Source organism: Alosa pseudoharengus, unplaced genomic scaffold (assembly GCF_046254945.1).
Source record: "Alosa pseudoharengus isolate Yale_2024_CS ecotype anadromous, Long Island Sound unplaced genomic scaffold, YU_APseudo_1.1 YU_APseudo_1.1_scf_12, whole genome shotgun sequence".
Classification (NCBI taxonomy): Eukaryota; Metazoa; Chordata; class Actinopteri; order Clupeiformes; family Clupeidae; genus Alosa; species Alosa pseudoharengus.
The window spans coordinates 18,795,941-18,820,100 of NW_027468587.1; the positions used below are offsets into that span (position 1 = coordinate 18,795,941).

A 24,160-nucleotide genomic window follows, 5' to 3' on the forward strand; every position below is an offset into this window, starting at 1 on the left:
TTCCCGCTCGCTGCGATCCTCATCAGCTGGACTGCTCAAGGTGCCCAAGATTAACCTCAGCACCATGGGAGAGAGAGCGTTCTCCCACACAGCCCCAAAGCTATGGAACTCATAAGGCAGTGTGAATCCACTGCCCAGTTTAAAAAGGAACTGAAAACCTATCTCTTCAGACTAGCCTAGACAATAATATGGCTAAATGGACTATATATTTTTTATAATTTTTCTCCTTTTTTGATATTTTTTTTCTTCTATTTGTTTTATCTGTGAAGCGACCTTGGGTGTCCTGAGCGTTTTTAAATAAAATGTATTATTATTTTATTATTACACTCTGGTACAGTAGACACGAACACCACATAGTAATAGTTATGCGTAGGGGGAGTGTACTATGTGCAGTCATTGAAAATAAGTTATTTTGTATATTCTTCACAGAAAATGAGCCAAGGCCAATGAGTTATTGAGAAATATTAAATAGCATAATTTTTCTTTTGCGAACATTGAGGTCTCCGTACTAACATCTGGAGCTGGAGCCTCGATAGCGCAGTAGGTAGCACATCAGTCTCATAAATCTGAAGGTCTTGAGTTCGATCCTCACAAGGGGCATCAATGGAGCTGCTGGTGGGGAGAAGGAGTTAGGACGAGGGCCCAGCACTGACTGGGGACCCAGAATGGTGTCTGTCATAGGGCCCACATTTTCTAGCAGCGCATGGTGCTCATTTATCAACTATAGTGATAAAACATGGTTATCATGGTTACCCATGAAAACAAAAAAACATGGTCATGGTTACCCAAAAAACCATGCTGGTTATTTTGTCATAGTAAAACCATGGTTATTTTGTCATAGAATTTCCGTAAGGGCCATCCGCATCCACACTTCTTAAGGACATTCTCTTCATTTCCTGAAGTTCTGGTGTTCATCTCGTTGTCCGTTTCCATTGCAATTATGTGGAGATAGCTGAATTGTGTGGCTGGCTCGGTGAAAGACAGTTTAAAATACATTTAAAAAAAAAATTTGTTAGATAGCTGAAATTTGTCTTTCACCCAGCCACATAGTTGCTGTGTTGAAATTGACACAAAATGTGTTGTCCCTGACCACACACATAAATGTATCATTTTAACACATCACTTTTTAGAGTGTACCATATGTTTTTTATTAGCGGAAAAATGAATATTGGCTGATTTATCGTTTATCGGTTTATGAAATCCTAAAATATCGAAGTCGGAATCCGTCTTTTAAATCCGATATAGTTCAGGCTCTAATATGTATCCTGACCACATTGATTTAGGGATTTGGCAGACATTTTTGTCCAAAGCGACATACAAATAACAACAATACAATAGTTAAATTTAATAGTAGGCCTAAACCATTTAAAAAGTTGGTAAGACTACATTAAGGAGAATAGCAAAACAATGTCAATTCAATCAATAGCCTAATGAAAATAAACAAATACTATAATACAAACACAACACATCAAAAATGCTTAATAAATTAAGTGCATGTTGAACAGATATGCCTTTAGACCCCTCTTGAAAGACCCAAAACTATCACAGAAACGGAGAGCACTTGGCAACTCATTTATGGCTGGTCGACACAACAGACACTCATCAGAAGATCGCAGTGGGCAGTTGGGGATGTACTGTACATCTTGATAATTAAATTAAGATAGCAGGGAGCAGATCCAGTCAGTGTCCTATAGGCCAAAGTGATAGATTTAAATCTGATAGATTTAAATTCTGGCCACTATAGGGAGCTAGTGGGGAGTAACTAGGAGAGGAGTTACATGTGTCCTCTTTGGCTGATTGAAGACCAGGCGTGCTGCAGCATCAGTCGTAACGATCTTACTACACAAGCAGATAGCCAGTTAACAGTGAATTACAACAGCTTGGAGATAGCCATGGCCTGTTCAAGAAGTTGTGTGAAATCTTGTGTCAGATAAGGTCTGATCTTCCTAATGTTGTAAAGGATAAACCGACATGATTTTGCAATTGATGCTTCATGCTCAGAGAAGGTCGGTCATCAATTACGATGCCCAAGTTATGTGCCGATCTAGTTGGTGGTCCGTGAAGATGAGTCAAGCTGAATGTTAATCTGTTGGGGAATAGCTGTTTTAGCTGGATCCACCAAAAGCTGTCTTTGAGATTAAGCTGAAGGTGCCGATCTTTCATTCAGAAATTCCACATGGACTACAAATGAACTACGTGACAACAAAAGTGACGACTAGCTCACAACTGGGCAACCCTGTTATTTCCTAGCATTCATGGAAATCGGAAAAACCTTTTTCCCAGTGAAAACATCATCATTCCGCATCATTCAAGTCAGGTAATGTGTGAGTCAGAGGTCGGAAACTGGGGCTAGATTTAGCTAACAGAGTTGCCCAGTTAGGGGCTTGTCATCACTTTTGTCGTCACTTTGTAGTTCGTTTGTAGTCCATGTGGCCTTTCATGTCCAACAGTTTTAATGTGAACTTGGGAATTTGCCGTTTTTGTCACTTGAAAGCTGCACATCTTTCTTTCACAAGGGTCTTACACTATATTTTAAGCAAATAAAGTTGTTTATTTAGGATTAGTGAGTGTATGTTTAAACCTTTGTTGTGGCATCCGTGTTTGTCATTCCGACGGCAAAGCGCATGAACACTTGCTGTGGGAAAAACAAAGTAGCCACGGAGCGGTCCTTGTCATTAGCCATGAATGCACCAAGTGTCCAATGTGCTCCTCTTATGAGTTGTCCAAAAAAAAGTTACGCAAAATGATGCAACGGCACGCCCCCCTAAACTCATCTGAGCGCTCATCACGTGAATGATGATGTTTTTACTGGGAAAAATGTTTTTCCCATGCGCATGAACGCACCATATCTCATTTGTCTAATTGCAACCAGAGGAGGTTAGAATGAGAAGAGAGGTGGAAGGGTCGATACGCAAGGAGAAATAAGAGCATCCTATGTGGAAGTGTTTCCAGTCGGAATTGTGCGATCATTGGTCCAAGCTGCCAAGGTGAAAAGTTCCCTCCGACGTCTGTCACATTTTGCTTTCAAGCAAGTTCGTAGAGATTTATTAGCGACAATAAATGAGTAGATAGACCAAGAAAATTCCTTTATATGCTGGAATTATCATATAAATGATAATAAAAAAACTACCATGCAAACTTTGATGCCTGAAAAAAGTTGATGCCTGTTTTGTTCATGTGTTATATAAGTATTCATTCATGTCTATCTATTCATGAACTATCAAACATTACCACATTATCAGACTCATTAAGTGGGGATAGTTCATGTTCATGTGATATTTTTAGGCTTTGGTATAAGTTCATATTTTCTGGAATTTGCGTGTAACCTGTTTATTTGGCTTATTCATGCAGCGGCCATTGTAAACCAAAAACAAGGTTAAAGGGTTCACAAACCATAGGAGTATTGTGTTCTATGCAATCGCCAGTAGGTGGCGAAAATACATTAATGATATATTCAGTGTGCCCTGTAGTCTCGCTTTGGTTTACAAAAAAGGCCGCTGCCAGAATTAGGCGAATTCTAGCTGAAGAGGTGATGCGCCACATCATCAGGCCTAATGGATGTCTTTTAATAGTGATGTGTGAGTGAGCATGACATCTCATTTCTCATATCTGCCTCTCCTTCGTTCATCCATCCTATTGTTACTTCGCAAAATTAATTAGAAGGAGCGGTTAGGGGACAGAGGAAAAAAGGAAGGGGGGGAGGATGGACAAATAGATGGGGCCCTATGATGACATTCTAAAGCCCATCGGCACTCGTCAAAAGCTTATTCAAATTTAGTAGGATGTCCAGTCCACATTGGGAGGGTTTTCGTTATCAAACGTCGAGCGCATGGCGCAACAACGTGTTCCTAGGTTTTTTAATCAGTCATATGGAAGTGTTTGGGGCGTAACATCATTTAAACCAATGAGAATGACATCTGTCATTCCTTTTAACGGCGCAAAGCGCGATATGTCAAATAAATGCATCAGTATTTTGGCATTCAACAGCGTATTTGAAGGAGGCTGCTTGCGAGACCGTATGGAATAGTCATTCCACTAAACCATGCTTTACTAAAACCTAGCATAGCCTTCACGCATTTGCACTCGTCTATTATTTAAACTCATTGGCAAAGTGAAACTAACTTCACCAAGATGTCAGTCAATGACAAGACAGTTATATGCAGTAACTTTCACTATTGACTGACAATGGGTCGAAAACATAGGCTGAAAAAAGCAACACTTACCCAAATATTGCTCAAATGACTGAACAAAACAACATTTATCCTGCAGAGGAGTTGCTTAAATCTTGTGACAGTGCGTCTTCAGCTGTGCTCCATACATGTCTCTCGCCTCTCCCCTAATCACTTTTAACCGTCATTACCAATTTGCAAATGATGGTGAATAACTACTCATCATGAGATGTACTGTACAGTATTTCGTAATATCTTTATTCTAATTATGTTTCCAATTGTAATCGTGCAATTTGTAATGTTTTGCATGGACGTGCGCTGGTGTGCGTTCATGAATGATAGAAGGATGGTGCGTGCACCTGCCAATATGACTGTTGACAATGCCCTCTAAAAATAACATATAAACAACTCGCCATAGACTTCTGACCAGGTGTAAAATAGCGATTTTTAGACAATGCGCCAGGCCCCTCCCAAGGTTGTTAATTGCCACACCCCTGGGCGCATTGTTTAAAAAATAAACGTGCAAAATACCGAATTAAAGTTTGCACAGGTGGAAAACGAGTTTTACGCCATGCGCCAGTGTGCAAAATACAGCCCATGATCTGCACCCGAGAAACATGCAAGTTGCAAAGTATATCTCTTCACCAGTAGAGGGCAATGTTTAATCAATATTTTGCAACATCACACAACCAGTCCGCAGGGGAACCTGATAAGCCCCACAACAACCAACAGTGGTGCAAGAAGATTATTTGGTTGAGTGAACTTGTGAGGAGCATACCACTGAAGAAAGCAGGCCTAACACTGTTGTTCTGAAAGCTATCCATTCTATGTCCATTCAACGTGAGATCCTCAAATGTAAGTTTGTGAGGATTTGTTGTCTTAACTTGAAAGGGTTAGGCCTATAAATGCTGGATGACATTAATAGATAACATTAATAATTTAGGACTCAATAATTACAGTACAGTAGCTGGATAACATTGATTTAGAAGTCAATAATTAATAACCACTTAATAGGGTCATTAAAGCAATGAGTGTGCATTATACTGTATGTTACAACATAGTTGTAAGAATGAAACTGGCGTAGTGTGAGAGGAGGGGTATTTAGACTGGTTGAGCATAGAAAACTGGCCTGTTCTCTCTCTCTCTGTCAATGATGATCATTTATCAGGCTGTGTCACTGGTATTATCAGAGCAGATTTGTGTTACACATTGCTACAAAAACCTTTAGTTGGTGGTGTTTATAAGATCACTTCTAGGAAGGCAGAAGAATAGGAAAGAGTTAGATTCAACTTTATTGTCATTGTGCAGAGTACAAGTACTGTATAAAGACAACGAAATGCAGTTTGCGTCTAACCAGAAGTGCAAAAAAGCAGAAAAGTGCAAATGTAATATACAAAGTTTAGACAGGTGATGCACAGACAGAACAAGAAATATAGTGCAGTTGGTTTACAGAAGTTGGTTTAGAGTAGGCCTAATATAAATTAAATATAAATATGTGCAGTGTATTAGCAGTTACCTTATAAGAGCAGAATAAATATGTCTATGTAATATGAACAATGTATGAACAACATCTACAGATATGTGCAATGTAGTAGCAGCATAATAGTAGTAAGAATAATATAGGTATATGTAATGTATTAAAATAATATATTATAAGAAAAACAGAATAAATATGGATATTCAGTATGAACCATATAGACAGATATGTACAGTATGTAAAGCTATGTGCAGTGTGGTAACAGTACCATTGTAGTGCAGAAACAATAACATTATAAGAGTAGTAAGTGTATATGCATAATGAATAGTATGAAGAGCAGTAGATGGGGATGGGGATGTCCGTCTCCCAAGGTTGCCATGGTCGTGGACACCTCAACAGGCACAGGCAAGGAGGCATTGGGCAGGGGGCTTAGTTGGTTGGTTGTCACCGGGATACAGAGTAGAGTGACAGACGTAGGAAAGAAGTTTCCTCTGAAACTGCTGGTTCAGGTGCGGAGAGACCTGTAACGCCTCCAGGAGGGGAGTGGGGTGAACAGTCTCTGGTTGTGGTTGATAGGTAAATAGGAAAGGGTTTAAATTCTTTCAGCATTTAGGACAAAGCTCTATTTAAATATCCACAGTATGTTTTTTTTCTTTCTGAAGAAAAACCCAGAAATACTGTACAGCTGTGCAATGCATAGTGTGGCATATGGTTAAGCTTCAAAACATACTCTGAAAAATTTAAAAATGAAATGTGCTCACAGTTGGTTGATTTAGGCTCATGCAGCATCCATCATCAACAATGGCCAACTCTCCTACCAATGGTATGGTAGTGCTCACCCATCTGTACCCACAACAAGGTATTGAAAATGACCTTTCACACCACACTGGAGTTATTCAACCAGCTTCCTCTCTGCTCAGAGGGTTCCTAAAGAGAGAGCCAGCTGTCCTAGGAGTAAGTCTGTGATCTCAGTGTTCAAGAAGTAACAAGACCTTAACATGTTTTGCTGTTTTGCACTTTCAGGCTTTACCTGACATGACATGCTACCCAACTCCTAGTACAGGCAATAGTCATCTAGCGACTTGACTACTGTAATGCCCTCCTGACAGGTCTCCCAGCCTGCACAGTGAAACCCCTTCAGATGATCCAGAATGTGACGGTGTGCCTGTATGGCAAGTCATTTTAACATTTAACAGCTAGACTGGATATGTGTTACAGATATCTGTACTTCAGTTATTCCTAGTCAAAAACGAACATTTCAGATATCCAAAAAGACATTCTTCCTATAGGACAAATTACGTCACTTTTGCCATTCATTTGTATGGTGTTTATCATTACACTATGTGAATTGCGGATATCTGCGACTGAATTGTAGATATCTGTAATTCCAGTTAGAGATATCTTCAATTTGATTCTGACTATAGTCATAACTCCAGTTGATAGTCATAACTCCAGTTGAAGATATCTTTAATTCACCTCAATTCAAGATATCTACATGTTCCTTTTCAGATATCTTAAATTAAGTTTGACTAGGCTTATTTAACTTTTATTCTGCCTAAACTGAATTACAGATATCTACAATTGTCATTTAAGATGTGTGATGAGTTGAATGTCGTTTTCAATTATGTGATTGCAGATATTTTGTTCAGTTTCAGTTTTGCCTAACATTTAAATGTTAAAAGGGCTTGCCATACACGTTACCGTGCTGCTCATCGAGCTACACTGGCTAGCCACCTGCATCAAATTCATATCACTAATGCTAATGCTAATACTTGCATACAGTAGTCTTCGGTTCTGCACCCACATACTTGAATGCCCTTATACAGGCATATGTTATCTCCTCCCGACCGTTGCGCTTCTCCGATGAATGATATCTGGCTCTGCCATGCACCCTTACACTAAGGGTAATCCAAACTTTTCTCATCTGTCGTTCCCGTGGAACGCGCTACCAGTTCCTACCTTCAAAAAACTCCTGAATACATAGGCTACTCAACCCTGGCGTTTTAGGAGGCTGTAACCGATATTTTTTTGAAACCGGGTTCCGAAGTGGGATTTTTTGAAACCGACTGCAAAGCAGGCAATTTTAATGACGGCATAGCCCCACCCCTCAACTCAGCCACCGCAATCGACCTGACACTCTGCTTGTCAGAACAAACCAAACCATTTGTTTGTCATATTAAAATGTTTTTCCCTGTCATGATTTATGTGCACGCGGTATCAGCCTTTTGTGGCTAAGTTAGAAGAACACCGTTAGTTTAACTTAGTTAGCTTACTGCAACCTATGACTAACGCATGTTAATGTTCTCTCCAGTGTAAGGTCCTCCATACCAGACCTAATGCAAAATGTAAAAGCATTTCAAATTCTACATAGCAGTCACATACCTTAATAATGAACTTTATTTCACCTCTGTGTGTGGACACGATTTTTTTTTACCGGTATAGTTAAAGGTGTGAAAGGGGTAAGAAAAAAGACACCTGTTGGTTTCATGTAGACGTGGCCTAGGCTACGTTTACACATGGCCGGCTATTTCATAAACGGACATTTCACCCTCTCCGTTTTCAAAAATAACATCAAGCACACCTGTCAGTTTTCAGAAAAGTTTTCCTTTGCACTAACCCGGGTAGGCCTATATGCCTTTAAGAGCATGCCAAACCTGTATATGGCAGTGTAACGAGAAGCTAAAGCCCATGTTAGCCAATCAGAATCCCGAAAATATCAACAACAGCAACGAATCACTTCCTCTTTCTCTTTTGAACTGACTAAAAATCTCCGCCTCGTCACATAAAACGGGTTGATAAAACCTCCGTTTGCGTCTAAATGACTAACCTGACTCTCGCCAGATGAATTTCATTCCGTCTAGCTCCGCCTAGTTCCACTCACATCCATCTGGGATCGGTTCCGTTGAGAGTGATTTCAGCAACAGATTGTATGGTAGAGCCAATCAGGACGCAGGGCGGGAGTTTCATAGATGTGACGTAGCGTAGAAGCGACTGTGAGACTGCTCTCAACGTCACAGGTTGGCTTCGATGTGAGTGGTTGAAGTAGCACGTCAATAGATGACGGACAAGTGGCTTATCCAATCATATGCAAGGATTTTTTGATAAGGCCCAGCCTTCTGAAGCACCACTCCAATGGATCGATCCCAGATGGATGAGTGGAGCTAGGCGGAACGAAATTCATCTGGCGAGAGTCAGGTTACTAAATGACAGGGTCAAACGCAGAAAAACATCACCGGTTGCATCGTTTTCGTTGTCGTCTAAACAGGGCCTGACACTTGACTCTTTAGAACAGGGTTCCCACGGGTCATGGAATTTCTGGAATATCATGGAATTTTGGAAAGTCTATTCCAGACATGGAAAGTCAGGGAATTTTATCATTTCGGGGGCAAAGTCATGGAATATCATGGAATTTTGTAGCAGTTCAAAACTTACTTGCCAAAATACATTAATGCAAATACATTTCAACTCAGAATTGGTGTATATCTGATTATTAGCTTAAAGCTTGCTTGAGTAGTTGTGGTTAGTCCAACTTTGTTTATTCAATGCCCATTTATCTCCCACTCTAAAAAAGTAAAAGATTCTTGAACGCTATGCGACTGTTCTAAAATCTTTGGTCTGTATATTGTACAATTTATTATATAGAAGGTCATGGAAATTCAGATTTTTGTCAGGAAAAAGTCATGGAATTTTACATTTGTTTTAGAGTGGGAACTCTGAGTGTATTACTTATTCCTGCATTAACTTGTCCTTGTCATACTTGATTGTTTCCCTTTTTGTAAGTTACTTTGGTTAAAAAGCCTCAGCAAAATGTAATATAATGTTTTTTGTTTTTTTTCTCCCACACAGACAGTTCAAATAATGACAGGCATGGTCATATTCTTGCTCGGCATTGTATCTGCATTTGTTGGGACATTATCCACTTACTTTGGTATCATGTTCTGGGGAGCCATTATTGTGAGATTCAGTCATTGTGTTATTTTCTTAATTTAAAAGTGTGTTCTTTAATGCAATTTAACTTGTTTTAGTGATTGACATCTGTAATATTTCTACTTATTATGCTATTTCTTAATAGACTCTGAAACATCTGATGTAAAACACTTTTTTTAGCATTTTGTCATAGCCGCCTCTAAAAGGATATGCACTGCAGTAAACAGAACATCCTTTCTTTCAGTACATCACAGCTGGTTCACTCACTGTGAGAGCTTCTAAAGAGCTTAATCAGTGTTTGGTAAGTATTTAATTATGAATCCCTCTGAACTGACTGCATTCAGCTATGGTAATATTATGACACATTCTAAAATGCTGTAATTGTATGTATGTTATCATGAGAAGCCCCCGATAACTTGTCAATACATGTTAAATGTTTTGTAAAACTTAAATTAATGTGTTGTGCAAGAGCATTTGTTTTAATTTGACTTTGATGGTAAACAAACTTGTAATAGGCAAATTGTTCACCTAGCATAGCTATACAGCATAAACGTAACGAGTTGCTACCGAGAAAACCAGCCATGCAACTTCAAGAACGGCAGCCGACAAATATCGCGAGAATCGGAAATATTACCATAAAATATAAATATATCGCAACTCTAGAAGGTGCTCTACAGTCGCCAAAAATACCTAAACTTGCATAGTGTATATTTAAATATTTGACTTATGAGACATTCGAATCTGCCACAAGCTATTAGGTGTAGATTTGTGACTTGAGTAATTTAATTTAGGCTAATTTAATGCAAATAAATCACAAAGAAGGTTACAAATTTGGTGGCTGAAATCATAGATATTATAGATACCGTATTGTCTGTTCAGTTCTATTGGGTGGCATACGTCAACGCGGCCGCCATATTGATGGGGGCAACACCTTACTGTCTATGGGCAACACTTGCCGGAAATCACCTGTTTGATTTCCGATCAGAGACACCAGTTTGTCCATTGGCCTCCATTACTGCCCGATTGTTGCCCCCACCAAAAAGGCGGGAGCCCAATGCGGTATCTAGGTTTCTATCTATGGCTCAAATCTGAAATGCAAAGCCTATGATGGTTTAGAGTGGCCTGATCCAGTTTTGTTGTTTTGTGCAGGTCAACGCATCACTGGGGATGAATATTGCCAGCACAATAACTGCAGGACTGGCCATAATTCTACACAGCTTTGATTTCATTGTCCCAATGTACCCGAATTACAGCTGCAGTAATCATTATGATGATTATAGTTGTCTAAGGAACAAAAAAATGTTCTTGGTCAGTATACAATAATACAATGCATACTATGTACACTATACTGTTTACTTGAAACTTGACTGTTTATACATTATGATGATAACACTGAACAGTTTAAGGATCATTATGTGTTGTTTCAGTTCTGACTGTATTGTTTTCCCCACATCAGAGCAGGGTATGGGGGATGACTGGTGTGTTGCTAGTGTTGTCTGTTCTGGAGTTTATAGTCTCCTTATCTGTATCAGCATTTGCTTGCGAAGCTACCTGTTCTTCTAACACTGGAGTGAGTATAACTGCAGACATTTAATTGCCCTGCTCAGTCAGATATAAACCGAGCCTACACATTAAACATGGCTATTTTTGTGTGTGTTTGATTCTGTAGCAGGTGATATATATTTCAAGCCAAGTGCCACCCTCTATTCCCACTTCCCACCTGCCAACACCTCCAGTAAACACCTCTGAGGTACGGAATCCTGTTAAATATTAAGTTAAATGAAAAAAAGAGAAAGAAAAAATGTTTTAACTCACAAAATTGGTTGTGGATCCCTCAGCTACCTGTGTCGTGTGTTGCTTTTCTAGACACCTATCTGTCCAGCCAGTGTGGGGCTTCCTGCTCACCTCAGCAGAGCTGACGACTGGAGGAATGGCAAACCTGAAGATCCTCCCCCAGAATACACAGCTACTCAAGACTGAGTCAGACAGCATGTAACAGGAAAGAATGTGTTTATCATGCAAATATTAACCTTTCAACTAAATCTATCAATGAATTAGTATGTATGTATGCTGTGCATGAATGTGAGTTTTCATACTGATAGTCTACCCTTAAAGGCGCAGTCATCGATCGTACGAGATTTCAAGCCCATATACATTTTTTTGTCACAAGATTCAGCAACCATCTCCTCAGAGTGGAGTTTCTCTGGGAATACTGAAGGGAGGGGTGAGCTACCTCTCTGGTGTGTTTCCTTTGGTCCTTGTTTAAAATATAATGTATGTTATTTTAGACAAAATCATCTGCTAATAGATTTAAATAAACAAAAACATAAACAAACACAACTTCCTATGCAATTGCTGACTGCGCCCTTAAAGGTGTAGGTTTTTGAACGTTCTAAGTTCCGCAACAATTGAAGGTTCTAAAATTCTATGTTGAATTCAATGAACCCAGATATTCTTTAGAATGTTAATTTCCCAACATTCCCGTCACACCAGTGTGACGGTACTCCTTTAAGGGTTAAGTGTATCTAAACTGAAGCTGTAGCTAACTATGCTAACTAGCGTGCTCCCTGAAATTAATGCAAGTAGATGGCATTGAAGAAAAGCATGACAATATAAGATGTATTATTATATCAGAATTGTATTAGCAATTGACATCAATATAAATAAGGCAACACAGCACTGGTAAATCCCAAGATGTATTTTTCTCCTTTTTAAAGCATGAAAAGCTCATTTTATATCTTCATAGAATCTACCACCTTCTCTTGGAGTTGCTGATTCTTGTTTTGAGCTTCAAATTCAATTCTATTTACATTTATTGATATAGCAGACTCTTTTATTCAAAGCAATCTACAGAACATATAGGCATGCATTTTCATCTGTAGCCTGTTTGCCCTTCTATTCAATTATCTTGCTGCTGTTGTTAGCACACTCACCTTCACCAGTTGCTCTACCAGACGAGTGGATGTATGTAAAATTAGTATATATTTTTGCAAAACTTTATATCGCTGAAATATTTTGGTACAAATACTGCAGTATAACACCTGTTGCATGATCATTACATGTCATACAAATAGTAATTTCCATGTCTCTTCTCAGGATAATATTATGGATAATATCATTTCTATTTATAAGACTGATGACACAGACTACCTGTGTATGTTTCAATAGTGTAGTTTTACCTGAAAACATCTGAGGTACATGACTTGAAAATGTCAGCATTAGGAAATACGACAATAAACAGTAATTTGCAATGGAATGTCATAGTTCTGATGAAATTCCATCTTCCTCAAAATCTAATACAGAAATTTAAAATGTGGTCTCTCTGAGACGTTTCTTTCCTTTGCATTTTTTTTTGCTTTTTTCATTAAAGTTGAGAGACTTTGAGAGAAATAGGCTGTTATCTAATGTGCAAAGATGGTTAGGAACACAAATTGACCCAGTCAGGCCTTACTTTCTGGCTCCCTGTTATCAATGGACTGCAGCTGCTGGGGGAGTGAGGCCTAAACCATGGCTTTTTTGATAAGGACATTTCCGATATAAGTGTGGTTGCTTATAAAAGTTGTGGACAGCACAAATCCACTCCATCCATTAGGTTGAAGGATAAGGTTTGAACCAAAACATGAAAGCCCCAAACAGGCACAAGGACAATTTCTGTGTTTGAGGCATTGGGGAACTGGACAGGAAATAACAGCAACTGAGAATAGGTCTCAAAGCAGCTTTTATTGACTTCAAATGCCATTCATGAAGGCTTTGGGCTCTATTTTGACGATCAGAAACGAGGCGCAAAGCTTATTCCTATCTTACACTTAGCAGTGACGAATTTTGCGCCATGCACCTCACTTTTATTAAGCCTTGCGCCCAGGGGTGTGGCAGAAGGTGTGGTCTGGCGCATGATCACTATCTTACACCCTCTAAAAATCATTATGCCACTGACCAAGAAAAACCTGGTCTATAGAGAAAGGCACATGTAAAGCACAGCTGAAGACACACTGTCACAAGATGTAAGCAGCTCTTAGCAAGCAGTCCCAAATAACTTAACTGTGGGATAAGCCTTAAGATTTTTATTCAGTTTATTCCAACATTATTGGGGTAAGTGTTGCTTTTTTCATGTTTTCGATGATAACCCCTTGTCAGTCAATAGTGAAAGTAATTAAAGCTGACGTCGGCAAGTCTGGCAGATTGAGGGGCCAAAATGTTGAATGTTTTCAACTCTCACGCCCCTCCCCCACTACCACCAAGCACCCACCGAGTTTGTGCGATATTATAACATGCGCGAGGGGGGATGGGGGGATCTGTGGTGTGTGCACGAACTGTGATTACCAGTCAGATCTCACACATCCCTGCACTGATTGGACCAGAAGAACCGGGAGCTGTATATTTTTGCAAAACAAATAACAGGCTCTAGGTGGAGGTAGAAGCGGGGGGTTTTCTATCATTATACACAGATACACCTATCTCAAAGAAGTTTGGAGATAGGTGGAATTGAGCAACTGATGTTTCAGCATTGAGGACAGTCATGCCTTTTGACATGAACCCCGCAAAATTTTGCCTTGATTACCGGTGGCTGTTTCCCCAGAAAATTTCTAGTGGTCTCAAGAAAAATGGTAGTCATTGTGTCATTAGATATGAAAGATGCCTGAAAAAGAGTTCATTTCAGATGAGTGGGAGAGATAATAGGATATAACCTAATAGGCTCAAAAGCATAGATCTAAATAAAGCAAACCTTTGCACCACATTTTAATAGACCAGGTCTTTATTAGGTTTTTTTGTGGCGTGGTTAAACTGGTCCAATATTTACATAGCGTAACTCTGAAAACAAATGGGTTAGACTTTCTAATGATCTATGTCAGTACATCAAAAATACAAATCACAATAAATAGCCAAGTAACAAGTCTATTAAAACTAAATCAAACAAATATCCAGCATAAAGGTGTTTTTTTCACTATGTTCAATATCCTAACTGCATTCTGGAGATCTGAAGATTATCTTTGTAATTCAGAGCCAAAGTTGCCCTTAACTAGAAATGGGAAAGTCATCATGAACACACAAGTCCTAATCAGAACTGAAATGTTTTTAATAATAAAAAAATAATAATAACGACTTATAATTGCACAGTGTTTTCCAAACTACAGTGCAAAATCTATTATTGCATAATTGTGTACATAATCTGTTTAATTGTTACAGGGTAAGGTGAATGGGAGCTTGAGTTTATCAGCTGTAGTTAGAAGTAATCACTACCATGGACACTTGCCTGAAGTGGGCCTATTAAAATCTGGTCACCATGCTGCTCTGTTGCAGTGGAGCTGAACAGTTGACTCTGTTTACAGTATGTTTCTAGACAGGTATTTTGTACCAACAGAGATTACAACCTTTACCGTCTTTCAAGCAGGATGAACTAGGTGATTTTATAATCATTAGATAGAGTTGATACTGAAAAGTTCACCTTACATATTTTCTATTAGCCTAGGACACATATAGGACATACAAAATGAACCAGCAGTTAGGCCTTCTTCTCATAAGAGGGAAATATTTAAGATTACAAAAATAGCTGATGTATGCAAATGAGAGTTGTTATTAATACAGATGTACAAAAATATTATTCCATTGTGTACAAGCACAATTAGATTCTTTACTGTTGATGATTACCGTTGATACTCAATTGGACACTGTAGGTATTTTTCAACCTTACCTCTCTATCGTCCATGCATTACTATCACTTATGTGTGTCTCCTTACATCAGCAACATAACAGAAAATCTGTTGTCTGTTATCTCCACAGACTTACAAGAAAATCATATCAGCAATACGTACATGCACATAGCATACCAGCAAATGTTAAATTCTGAAGGGTAAAATTTTTTATATATTTTTATACATTTTTATATGACACATTCACTCTGTTCTAAAAAGTTTGTGATTTAAAGCTATGGTTTATGATTCATTTAGAAGAAAAGTTTTTTGAAGACACGTTTTTTCCCCTACATCTTTTCTTTGCAATCCACCAGGGGGCAGTCTCCTATCAGTGTCATGTGCAGGAGTAGATTGTGTTTGGTCAAATCCCACATAAATCACCCTTTCACATGACATACTGACAACGTAAAAGGAATACTGCCACATCATAGTCATCCTTTTCTACATTCTTGTTTACCTGCATGGGTGATCATTGAATAATGCAAGATCTTTTCATGGCTCACTTGGAAAAAAGACTTCTGTCTCAATGTGACTATCCTGGTTAAAATAAGGATAAATACAAATACATAAAATCTTCACTAATCATGAACCCCTGTCTAGCTTTTGCTGGCTACAAGGTCATCTTAAGACAAAAGAGTTTTATCTGACACTGATTTCACACCAAATTCTGTATGAATGTCAAGCCTAGTAGTACAAACTAAAGTTTGTATTAGAATAAAGAATGGACTACAGGAACTACAGGTCTCTGTGAACTTTATGAGAAAAAAAGTATGTGTAAAGACATTTTAATTTCATTCTTCAATGTTTATACTTACAAATGACAGTTAAGTTGCACTTGATTGTTTACTTTAGAGTCAGTTTTCTAGTTCTAAGTACAGAAAAACACAACCCATTTTAGGGCATTGAGTAATTAATAGCTCACTAAATACAGCAGACAGAGATTATGTTGAAAATATTAATATTCTTTAATTACTCATAGGTAGACATGTTTTAACAACAGCAATATGATCAACCACACTGTAAGCTCAGAAAGACATTTTTTTGTAAATTGGCTCCAAATGTTTCTGTGTAGGAAAAATATTTAAAGCCTTCTGGTCACATTTCATCATGATTGTTCCAAGATTCAAAAAAAGTCATCAAATGAATACTAAGTGAAAGATGGTCTTCAATCAAACTTGGTTCCACTTCATTTCCCACAAAACAACATTCTTGTTTATGAATTATGGCTATCGTGTGGCATGTGGGAGTATTGAGCTAACTCATCAATGTTTGCATTTAAAGTCCATCATGTTAAATTATCAAACTGATTTTGCTTAGTTAGTAGATTAGCTTTAAGACTTTGCACTTTGTATAATTGAAATTAATTATGGCCCAAAATGTAATTTGATAAACAATATTCAGATGATTTGTAAATTCTCTAAAATGACGATCCAAATAAAGGTAACCCCATTGCTTAAGATTTCTTTTGACTTATCATGAACTGACTGACTTAAATGAAAGTATAGCTCAGGTATAATAGCTTTTCTTTGATGAGGACACTAAGGCAGATTTCTTAGCTCACGTAATCCACACATACTGTGCACATATGCACACACATACATGCATGCACAGACAGACATTCATACATAAATACAGTCATCCATCCACCCATCTGTGCAGACATACACACAGTGTACAATTTATTATCAGTCACTCTCTTGATTATTACTGAATAGTTCACATTCAGTGTTAATAAAACCTGGGGTTTTGAGACTTCTATCATTTCTATTTCTTGCCTACTATTACAAGTAGGAAATTTGTTTGGCTATATCAAAACCTCAGATTGCATTTTTCACTGCAAGTTTGAAATGACCACTGCACATCAACTAGTTAAGAAATCATTGACTCCGCAGTACAGCATATTGCACAAACATGTTAATTTTTAAAACACAAAACAATGTGTTATTCTGTACAATATTTACAGTATTTCTGTGCTATGCTCTTTTGTTGAAAGGTACTGCATCATTGTACATTTATTGGGCAGATGTACTCTCCGAGATTTTGTCCTTTCTTGTAAACAGAGATGACAGGCTTTCTTTGGAATTTTATTTTTCATAGTTTTACTTTTAAAGTTGCACTTCAATTTTCTATTTGACACTATAAATCCACACAAACCATTTTCCATAGATTCAATTTATGGATCTAACTGCTCTGGTTTGTATGGTTAGCAGATTATAAACTGACTAGTACTACAACTGACAATTATTTTTTAAGATTGATTCGCTCATATTGACCACATTTAGTTATTAATATTGTAACATCAAGTGAACAGAATAAACGCATCCCTAGTCTCCCTCTCTGGTACCAGTGAGGGGAGAGGAAATCTGGGGTTGAAGAGAGCTGGAGACTCTCAGTAAACATGCTTTTCCTTGACTAAGCTTCAAAGACAGTTTCTACTTTGGATTGCACAAAACATCTTTTGTAAACATTCAACTCTTTAAAATGCTTACACAGCGCGTTTGTTTTAAAGTACTAAATAATAGGCAACAGGATCTTATCTTCACTGTACTTCCCGAACAAAGTGCCCATGGTACATGTGTTAGTCCCCACTAAACTCAATCACCTTCTCTGCCAGAATTTCTTGGAAAGTTGAGAGCTGTTTCATTTGCTCAGTCTGCATGGAGTGCCTTCTCATCAGCTTTTTCTTCACCTTAAATTCATGGCCTCGTTTGGGCGAGGCCGGCGCCACGGGCAGCAGGATCTTGCTCCCTGAGTGGACGGGGGAAGTGGCTTTGCCATTTGTGCGGATGTCGGGAATGGGGCGCTGGGGGTTCACGTTGAGAGGGGGCAGGAAGCCAGGCCGGGTCTGGGAGATGTGGTCCAAGAGGAGCGTGCCGGACCCTCTGCGCTCCAGGAGCCCTGGCTGCCGACGCCTCATGGTGATCGGGGACACGGAGTTGGGAATGCTTTCCAGAGACTCCCTGGACGAGCTGACCAACAGGGAGAGCGGCGAGGCGTTATACTTGCGCCGTTCCACGGACATCCGCCCGGAGTCTGGCGAACCCGGGATGGACTCCGGACACAAATGTGTGTCCGATTCGTAGTGTTCCATGCGCATGAGTTTGGGATGGGCCAGCCCACGGAGGGCTACTGGGAGCGGAGGTGCGGCCTCCTGCGACTCAGGGGCAGTGTTCCTCCGGTACAGTATCTGGTGCTGCTGGACCTTATCCGCCCAGGACGAGCCGCAGAGGCTGGCGCAGTCCTCCGAGCATGAGCGATCGATGAGCTTCGTCAAGCACGGATCGTGCGTCTCAATGCTGTGTCTTCGAGACAGCAGGGGTCGTCCTGGACCCGAGATGGACATGCCGTTCATCGCTGCGATCACCTTCTCTTCTTCACCCTCGACTTTCTCCTGCGGGGCGCCGCTGAGCACCGAGGGCGCCACTAGCCCCCAGGGCTCTGAGTTGAGCCTCTTCAGGAGTTTGCGCGGAGGGGGTCTCTTCTCGCCCGGCAGTCGGTTGGAAGGTAGCGGTAGAGCGGCAGTCAGTGCGAAGCTGAAGATGCCGTCCTCCTCCTCTGCCGCTGAGGGCGAGTTCACCGTGCGGATCTCCACCTCTGACGGGGACATGCAGGAGACGGGCGAGAGCTTGTCCACGACCCCCGGCGAGGGTGGCGAGTTGAGGTACTGTTTCGTTTTCTTGGTGCCTGAGGGGGACGTATCAGTGGTGATGATAATGACCTCTTTGCCCTTGGCCTTGCAGACGTCCAGCAGGATCTGCAGGGTGTCCCGGTCACCCTTGTTGATGGCGTGCACCAAAGCAGACGAACCCGAGTAGTCCTTCAGGCTCGGATCAGCCCCGTTTTCCAAGAGCAAGGCAACCACCTCCTTCCCCGCCTGTCCTGCGCACGCGTGCATAAGAGCAGTTCGGCCCGATTTGTCGGGGATGTTCGGGTCAGCCCCCTTTTCCAGGAGGTAGCGGATCATCTTTTGCCGAGTCTGATCATCTTCGTAGCTGGCCAAGCAGGCGGCGGCGATCGGCGTCTCTCCTCGCTCATTACCCTCGTTGATATAGGCTCCGCCCTCCAGCAATAAACGAGTCAGCCGCATCTTGCCTTGGAACACGGCCTTGAGCAAGGCATTACCCTCTATATGCAGAGGTCCTCCGTCCCCCATGATGCCTCTTCTGTCTCTCTCGTTGTCCTTTGCGACTCCTTATAACCTGGAAGGGTCTTCAACACTCATTTGGCATTCTGAGCGAGATACCAGATGACCTGAACAGGGGAGATAAAATGACACTGCTGACAATACAGCCATACAACCTCATGTTTATATGGACATTGTTTTGTGTGCTACAAGGAATAATCATAAAGGAAGTCTATGTTATCAATCCACTTTGCGCCTCTTGCGGTCTTGTTATGTGTTGCCTCTGCCGAACCGAGGAGAGGATCAGAAGTCCCTGAGACGCCTTCCTGAATAACAATAAGACTCTTGTGTCGTAAAGAACAGGGTGGGAGTTGACAGTGTTTGGGTGGGGGAGACCCGCGCATGTAGTGATAGTGATATGTTGACACCATTGTATGGAAGGACAGGAAGGTAACACGCAGTAGGGGCTTATTTAATAACAATGGCACAGATAAAAACAATGATCACAACAAAATAAATAATAATGCATACTGTTGTGCATAATGTATCATATCAGATGTGTTATGATGTACTGCATATATCTACCACTGATCTATAACGGAAGACTGTTTATACATAGTGAGACTGGTTTATGGTGACCTGTGAAATGGGGCATATGATTTGCAGTCCAGTGCAGAAAGTGTAGAAAAGACCAATGTCATAATAAACCTTCTTTGCAAATATTGATGCATGCACAACTCTAACAGCTGCAAATGGCTATTCCTGCCGTCTCTTATTCTAACAGTGCGCATGAAATAGCCTTTAAGCTATTCAATGAACATTTATGTACTTGGCAGGCATCACTATTGTGTCTAGCAAAACTTCTGGGTTGTTTCGGTTGGCTTTGGAGTCCAACAAAGGACTCTTGTCTCCAATATATCAGTGTGAATAATGGATGGATGGAGGGATAGAGCAGTGATGAGAACATAACATTTTCCAAATGGCCTCAAATACTGTATATAATGAGTCAGATCAAAAGGGCTCATCAATTTAAATTGTGAAATCATGACATACTGTATGTGCACTCCAAGAACACAGACAGCACCTCCCTCACCCGCGTTTTGGAATAGACCTGTCCAGAAGTCCTTGCCTCTTGTCTAATAGGCATACATGGCAATACTTCACACAGTGGACTTGTTTCACCTGCATAAGTATGCTGTTGACTTTGGGCGTCTCAAATCTGCTCTGACCACCAAACAGTCTGGCACTGTCCTCAGCAGAATGCTGATTATGTTGTTTGTCAGTGTGAAGGCCTTTGCAGTCTGCTAAGGCAGGGCAACCTCACTTGTTAGCTACTGTGTGTGGGATCAACAGGACAGCTGTGATAATTCTTCTCTAATTATGCTTTCAGACCTGTCAGGATGACCCTCTTGTTATTGCTTCCTCTTCGGTAAACTAAGACTGATGGGAGGCCATTAAAGCTTCTAGCAAAATCATGCACTTCCACACAGAAAGTTTATGTGATGCTCACCATTGTAATATTATGTGCAATATATTTCACCTTGTGGCAATGGGACCGCAGTACGAATGAGAACAAAGCAACATTATGTAATGCATATTATTAAAGTCCCAGAGGATATTTTAGTATTCAACAACATTAATTTCAGACATACTGTAGCTTGTTTTTGTACTCATGCTATTAATTGCAATGTGAAGAACAATCATATTTAACAAGAAATCCCTGCTGAGATGTTAATATTTGGGCATGGAGTCTGCTGGAATAAACACTGATAGCCACACATAAAAGGAGCAGTCAGTCACAGCCTCCTTAAGCATATAAAAGGAGAATGAACATGGTGTTTATTCCAGGTAGCTGAGCACAGTTTTAATATTTAATGCTTCTTTTGCATGTCGACTGACTCAGACTGCCAAGAACTCTGTGATATCATTTATACATGACATGTATTATTTATCTAAGTTCTCAACAGGGCAAATGTAGACTGGTGCACGTCCACTGAAGGCATCCGCCAATCACCCACATCTCGTCTCCAAAATCCTATCACACAGAGCCCTGTGGTTTGAAACCTGCCCGTCAGTGACAAGACATCTGCAGCTTTCCCCACACAAACACGACCTCGCAATGAAGCAAAGCATGAGTCAGTGTGTGGAAGGTTTGTTTGTTCCCAAACCCAAACAGGGCTGATGGCATGTACTGTAATATGCCATGATGTCCATGTTAGGCTTTTCAAAATGTTGCCATGATCTATCTACATCTCTTGAAAAAATGTCTTTCCCACAAATGTTCATGGGGATAAGGCATACATAACAGATTGCTGATACTTTAATTCTAAATTTAGCATCTTCTGCTGAGAGGTGTCATAGATAGTAGTAGTATTTTTGTTAGCCATGTGGCTTTTGTATGATCTATCCCCCTGCACAATAGATTGTATGCCTGGCACTTTCCACCCACTGAGTAACGCGGAACAAGATTTGGGGGCTGTCTCTTCACAGGGCTGCCTCATTAACAATTCACTGTGATTCTGCATTTTGGCATGCTCAATCCCAACCCCAGTGTGTGCTGGGTACACATGAAGAGCTCTTTTTCAAAACGCTGTAAATCTATTTGTGACAATATTAATAAGTCATGTTATTTAATTGTGTATTTCAGGTAATATCAATAAAAGTGCAGTTGTGTTGTTTTGATTGAGTAAAGAGATACATCAAATAACAGTAAACCAATTACAGCTCCACAATTACTTGGAAAACAACATTTAAAAAAATATTTACTGTATGAAAATGCATTAAAATGGAGGATACAGCGTTTTGGAATAGAGCTCTTCACATTTTGTGCATACTGATGTCTGCAAATGCTAAAGAAATAAAGCTTGATGGAAGTTTAGTATGGCGGTGGGTGGTTGACTGCACACCCCATCAGAAGGTGGCAGTCAGTATGCATCGCCCCCCCCCCCCCCCCTCTCGCTCGCTCTGCACCATAACTTCCTCTAAGTCTGTGAATGGAGACATCTGCTCAAGAGCATGAGTCATCACCGGAAAAAGCAGAAGATAACTGTGAAAGCAAAGCGCTTAGATGAGAACATGGCATGATCCACAGGGTTGCATTTTTGTCAATTCCATTACAATGTATGGTTGCATTTTTGTCAATTACAGTAAAATGCATGCAGAGAAATTATGCATAAACAATATTCTACTATTATACTATATATATATATATAATGTGTAATGTCTAGTGACACAGTCCTGTTTAACCTCAGTGGCTCTGTGATGCTGAACTAATGGCTGTGTCTGTGGATTTCACTGAGGATTTCTCTGATGATGGCAGTCTTCTGTGGTGTGGTGTCTGTTCACCCTGCTTGACCTTTCCTGCTCGGCACATCAGGCGAGGACAGCAGGCCATTTGACAGCAATCAGGGGAGTATAGCCAGAGTGGTCAGATCTTTCCTGAGGGATTTGTGTAGCCTATATGGTAGGAAATGAGGAAAACCCTCCACTATGTTTACAATTTCACATTGTCTCTGATAGCATTGTAAGCATGCAGCCTCTGAAGAGGGTGTTTTGCTCAAGAATGTGATTGATTTTATGGCAACTATAGATTGTCTCATTTCTCCTCCCGCAACCCCTTTCATCCAATATTCCATCAGGCTGAAGAAGTCAAATCAATGGGCCTCAATCCCGGTCATTACTGCGAACCCTGAAGCCAATGATTTGGCATTTGCACACAGCCCCAGCCACATCATCATCACCATCACCTGTAAATATCTCAGTCTCTGCCATCTCTGCCTTGCCTGCTTTGCCTGTCTATCTCCAGTGCTTTCAGCTGTTACACAACAGGGGACACGTGTGACTCCCGAAACCGATGTAATTTGTCAATGCTGCCGGAGGGGGTGGGAGGTTAAGGTGAGCGGACAGATGCACATGTTAGAAATTAGCAGTTGCCCCGGAGAGGCTGGAGGAGCTGCTGGAGCTGCGGCCTCCAGGCTAGCTGCCACTCCGGAGTCCACCAATTGTGACATTGGTGGATGGAGCCTCGATGGGGTGCTGGAAGTGTCAGTGGTGAGCTGCATGTGTTGCTTCACTCTGGACAAAAGTGACCCACGTCAAAGTCTTATAACAACCACCATTTTATCACTGACTTGCAATCCCTTCTTACGGCTGTGGTTGAATGGATGGTGACACATTATATTATACCAACTGGGGTTTTGGCTCCCCTTGTCGCAGAGAGAGGGGGGGGGGGGGGTGGCATGGTGGCTGTTTCCATAATTACATTAGCCTTTTCAGCGGTTGGCCTGCAGAGAGGGCTGAGACTTCATAAGTATTTGCTTTCTTGTCTCTGTCAAACACTTGTCACTGTTCAAAGCAATCTATTGTCATGTGGATATGTCATACAATTCTAATTTGGAGGTACCCATGCACTCTCACACATCATTAAGCTTGTCGCAAAAATATCATGATCTGCTGCTATCAAAATACTAAATGTTTTCCTGTCTCCCTCAATGCAATAATATAAAAGAATGGTATTGTATGGTCTACTGGTATTAAAGTGTGTTTACTTATTTACCTCTCTGTGTGTTTATTTCTCTTATGTGACGTTTTATTATTGACATATAACAGTTACTATATATCTTCTACTTACAACCAAGTCACAACATGGTTGTATAAATCCTGACTGATATTGCCAAACGACATTATGGACGGTAGGGCACTGGCATTGCCATGGACCTGTAGATATTTAGTAGACTGTTTGTGTAAGACGTAAATCATCCTTTTATACAAGGCT

The 24,160-nt window shown here is 40.4% G+C and overlaps 2 protein-coding genes across 3 annotated transcripts; one reads left to right on the top strand and one right to left on the bottom strand.

The window, feature by feature from the left end:
• The first annotated feature begins 4,934 nt into the window (after positions 1–4,934).
• On the top strand, positions 4,935–16,720 carry LOC143119089 (membrane-spanning 4-domains subfamily A member 4A). Of its 2 annotated transcripts, XM_076280344.1 has the most exons (8): positions 4,935–5,024; positions 6,410–6,600; positions 9,493–9,600; positions 9,818–9,874; positions 10,723–10,881; positions 11,030–11,143; positions 11,243–11,323; positions 11,440–16,720. In XM_076280344.1, exons 2-8 carry the CDS (start codon positions 6,427–6,429, stop codon positions 11,551–11,553), a joined length of 807 nt encoding a protein of 268 aa, XP_076136459.1. In that variant the 5' UTR covers positions 4,935–5,024; positions 6,410–6,426; the 3' UTR covers positions 11,554–16,720. The 2 variants fall into 2 exon arrangements, with proteins under 2 accessions (XP_076136459.1, XP_076136460.1); XM_076280345.1 differs by lacking the exon at positions 9,493–9,600.
• A 1,074-nt stretch (positions 16,721–17,794) lies between these two features.
• On the bottom strand, positions 17,795–19,416 carry ankrd34a (ankyrin repeat domain 34A). Its single transcript, XM_076280343.1, has one exon. The coding sequence runs from the start codon at positions 19,414–19,416 to the stop codon at positions 17,842–17,844; it is 1,575 nt and encodes a 524-aa protein (XP_076136458.1). The 3' UTR covers positions 17,795–17,841.
• Between the last annotated feature and the right edge of the window lie 4,744 nt (positions 19,417–24,160).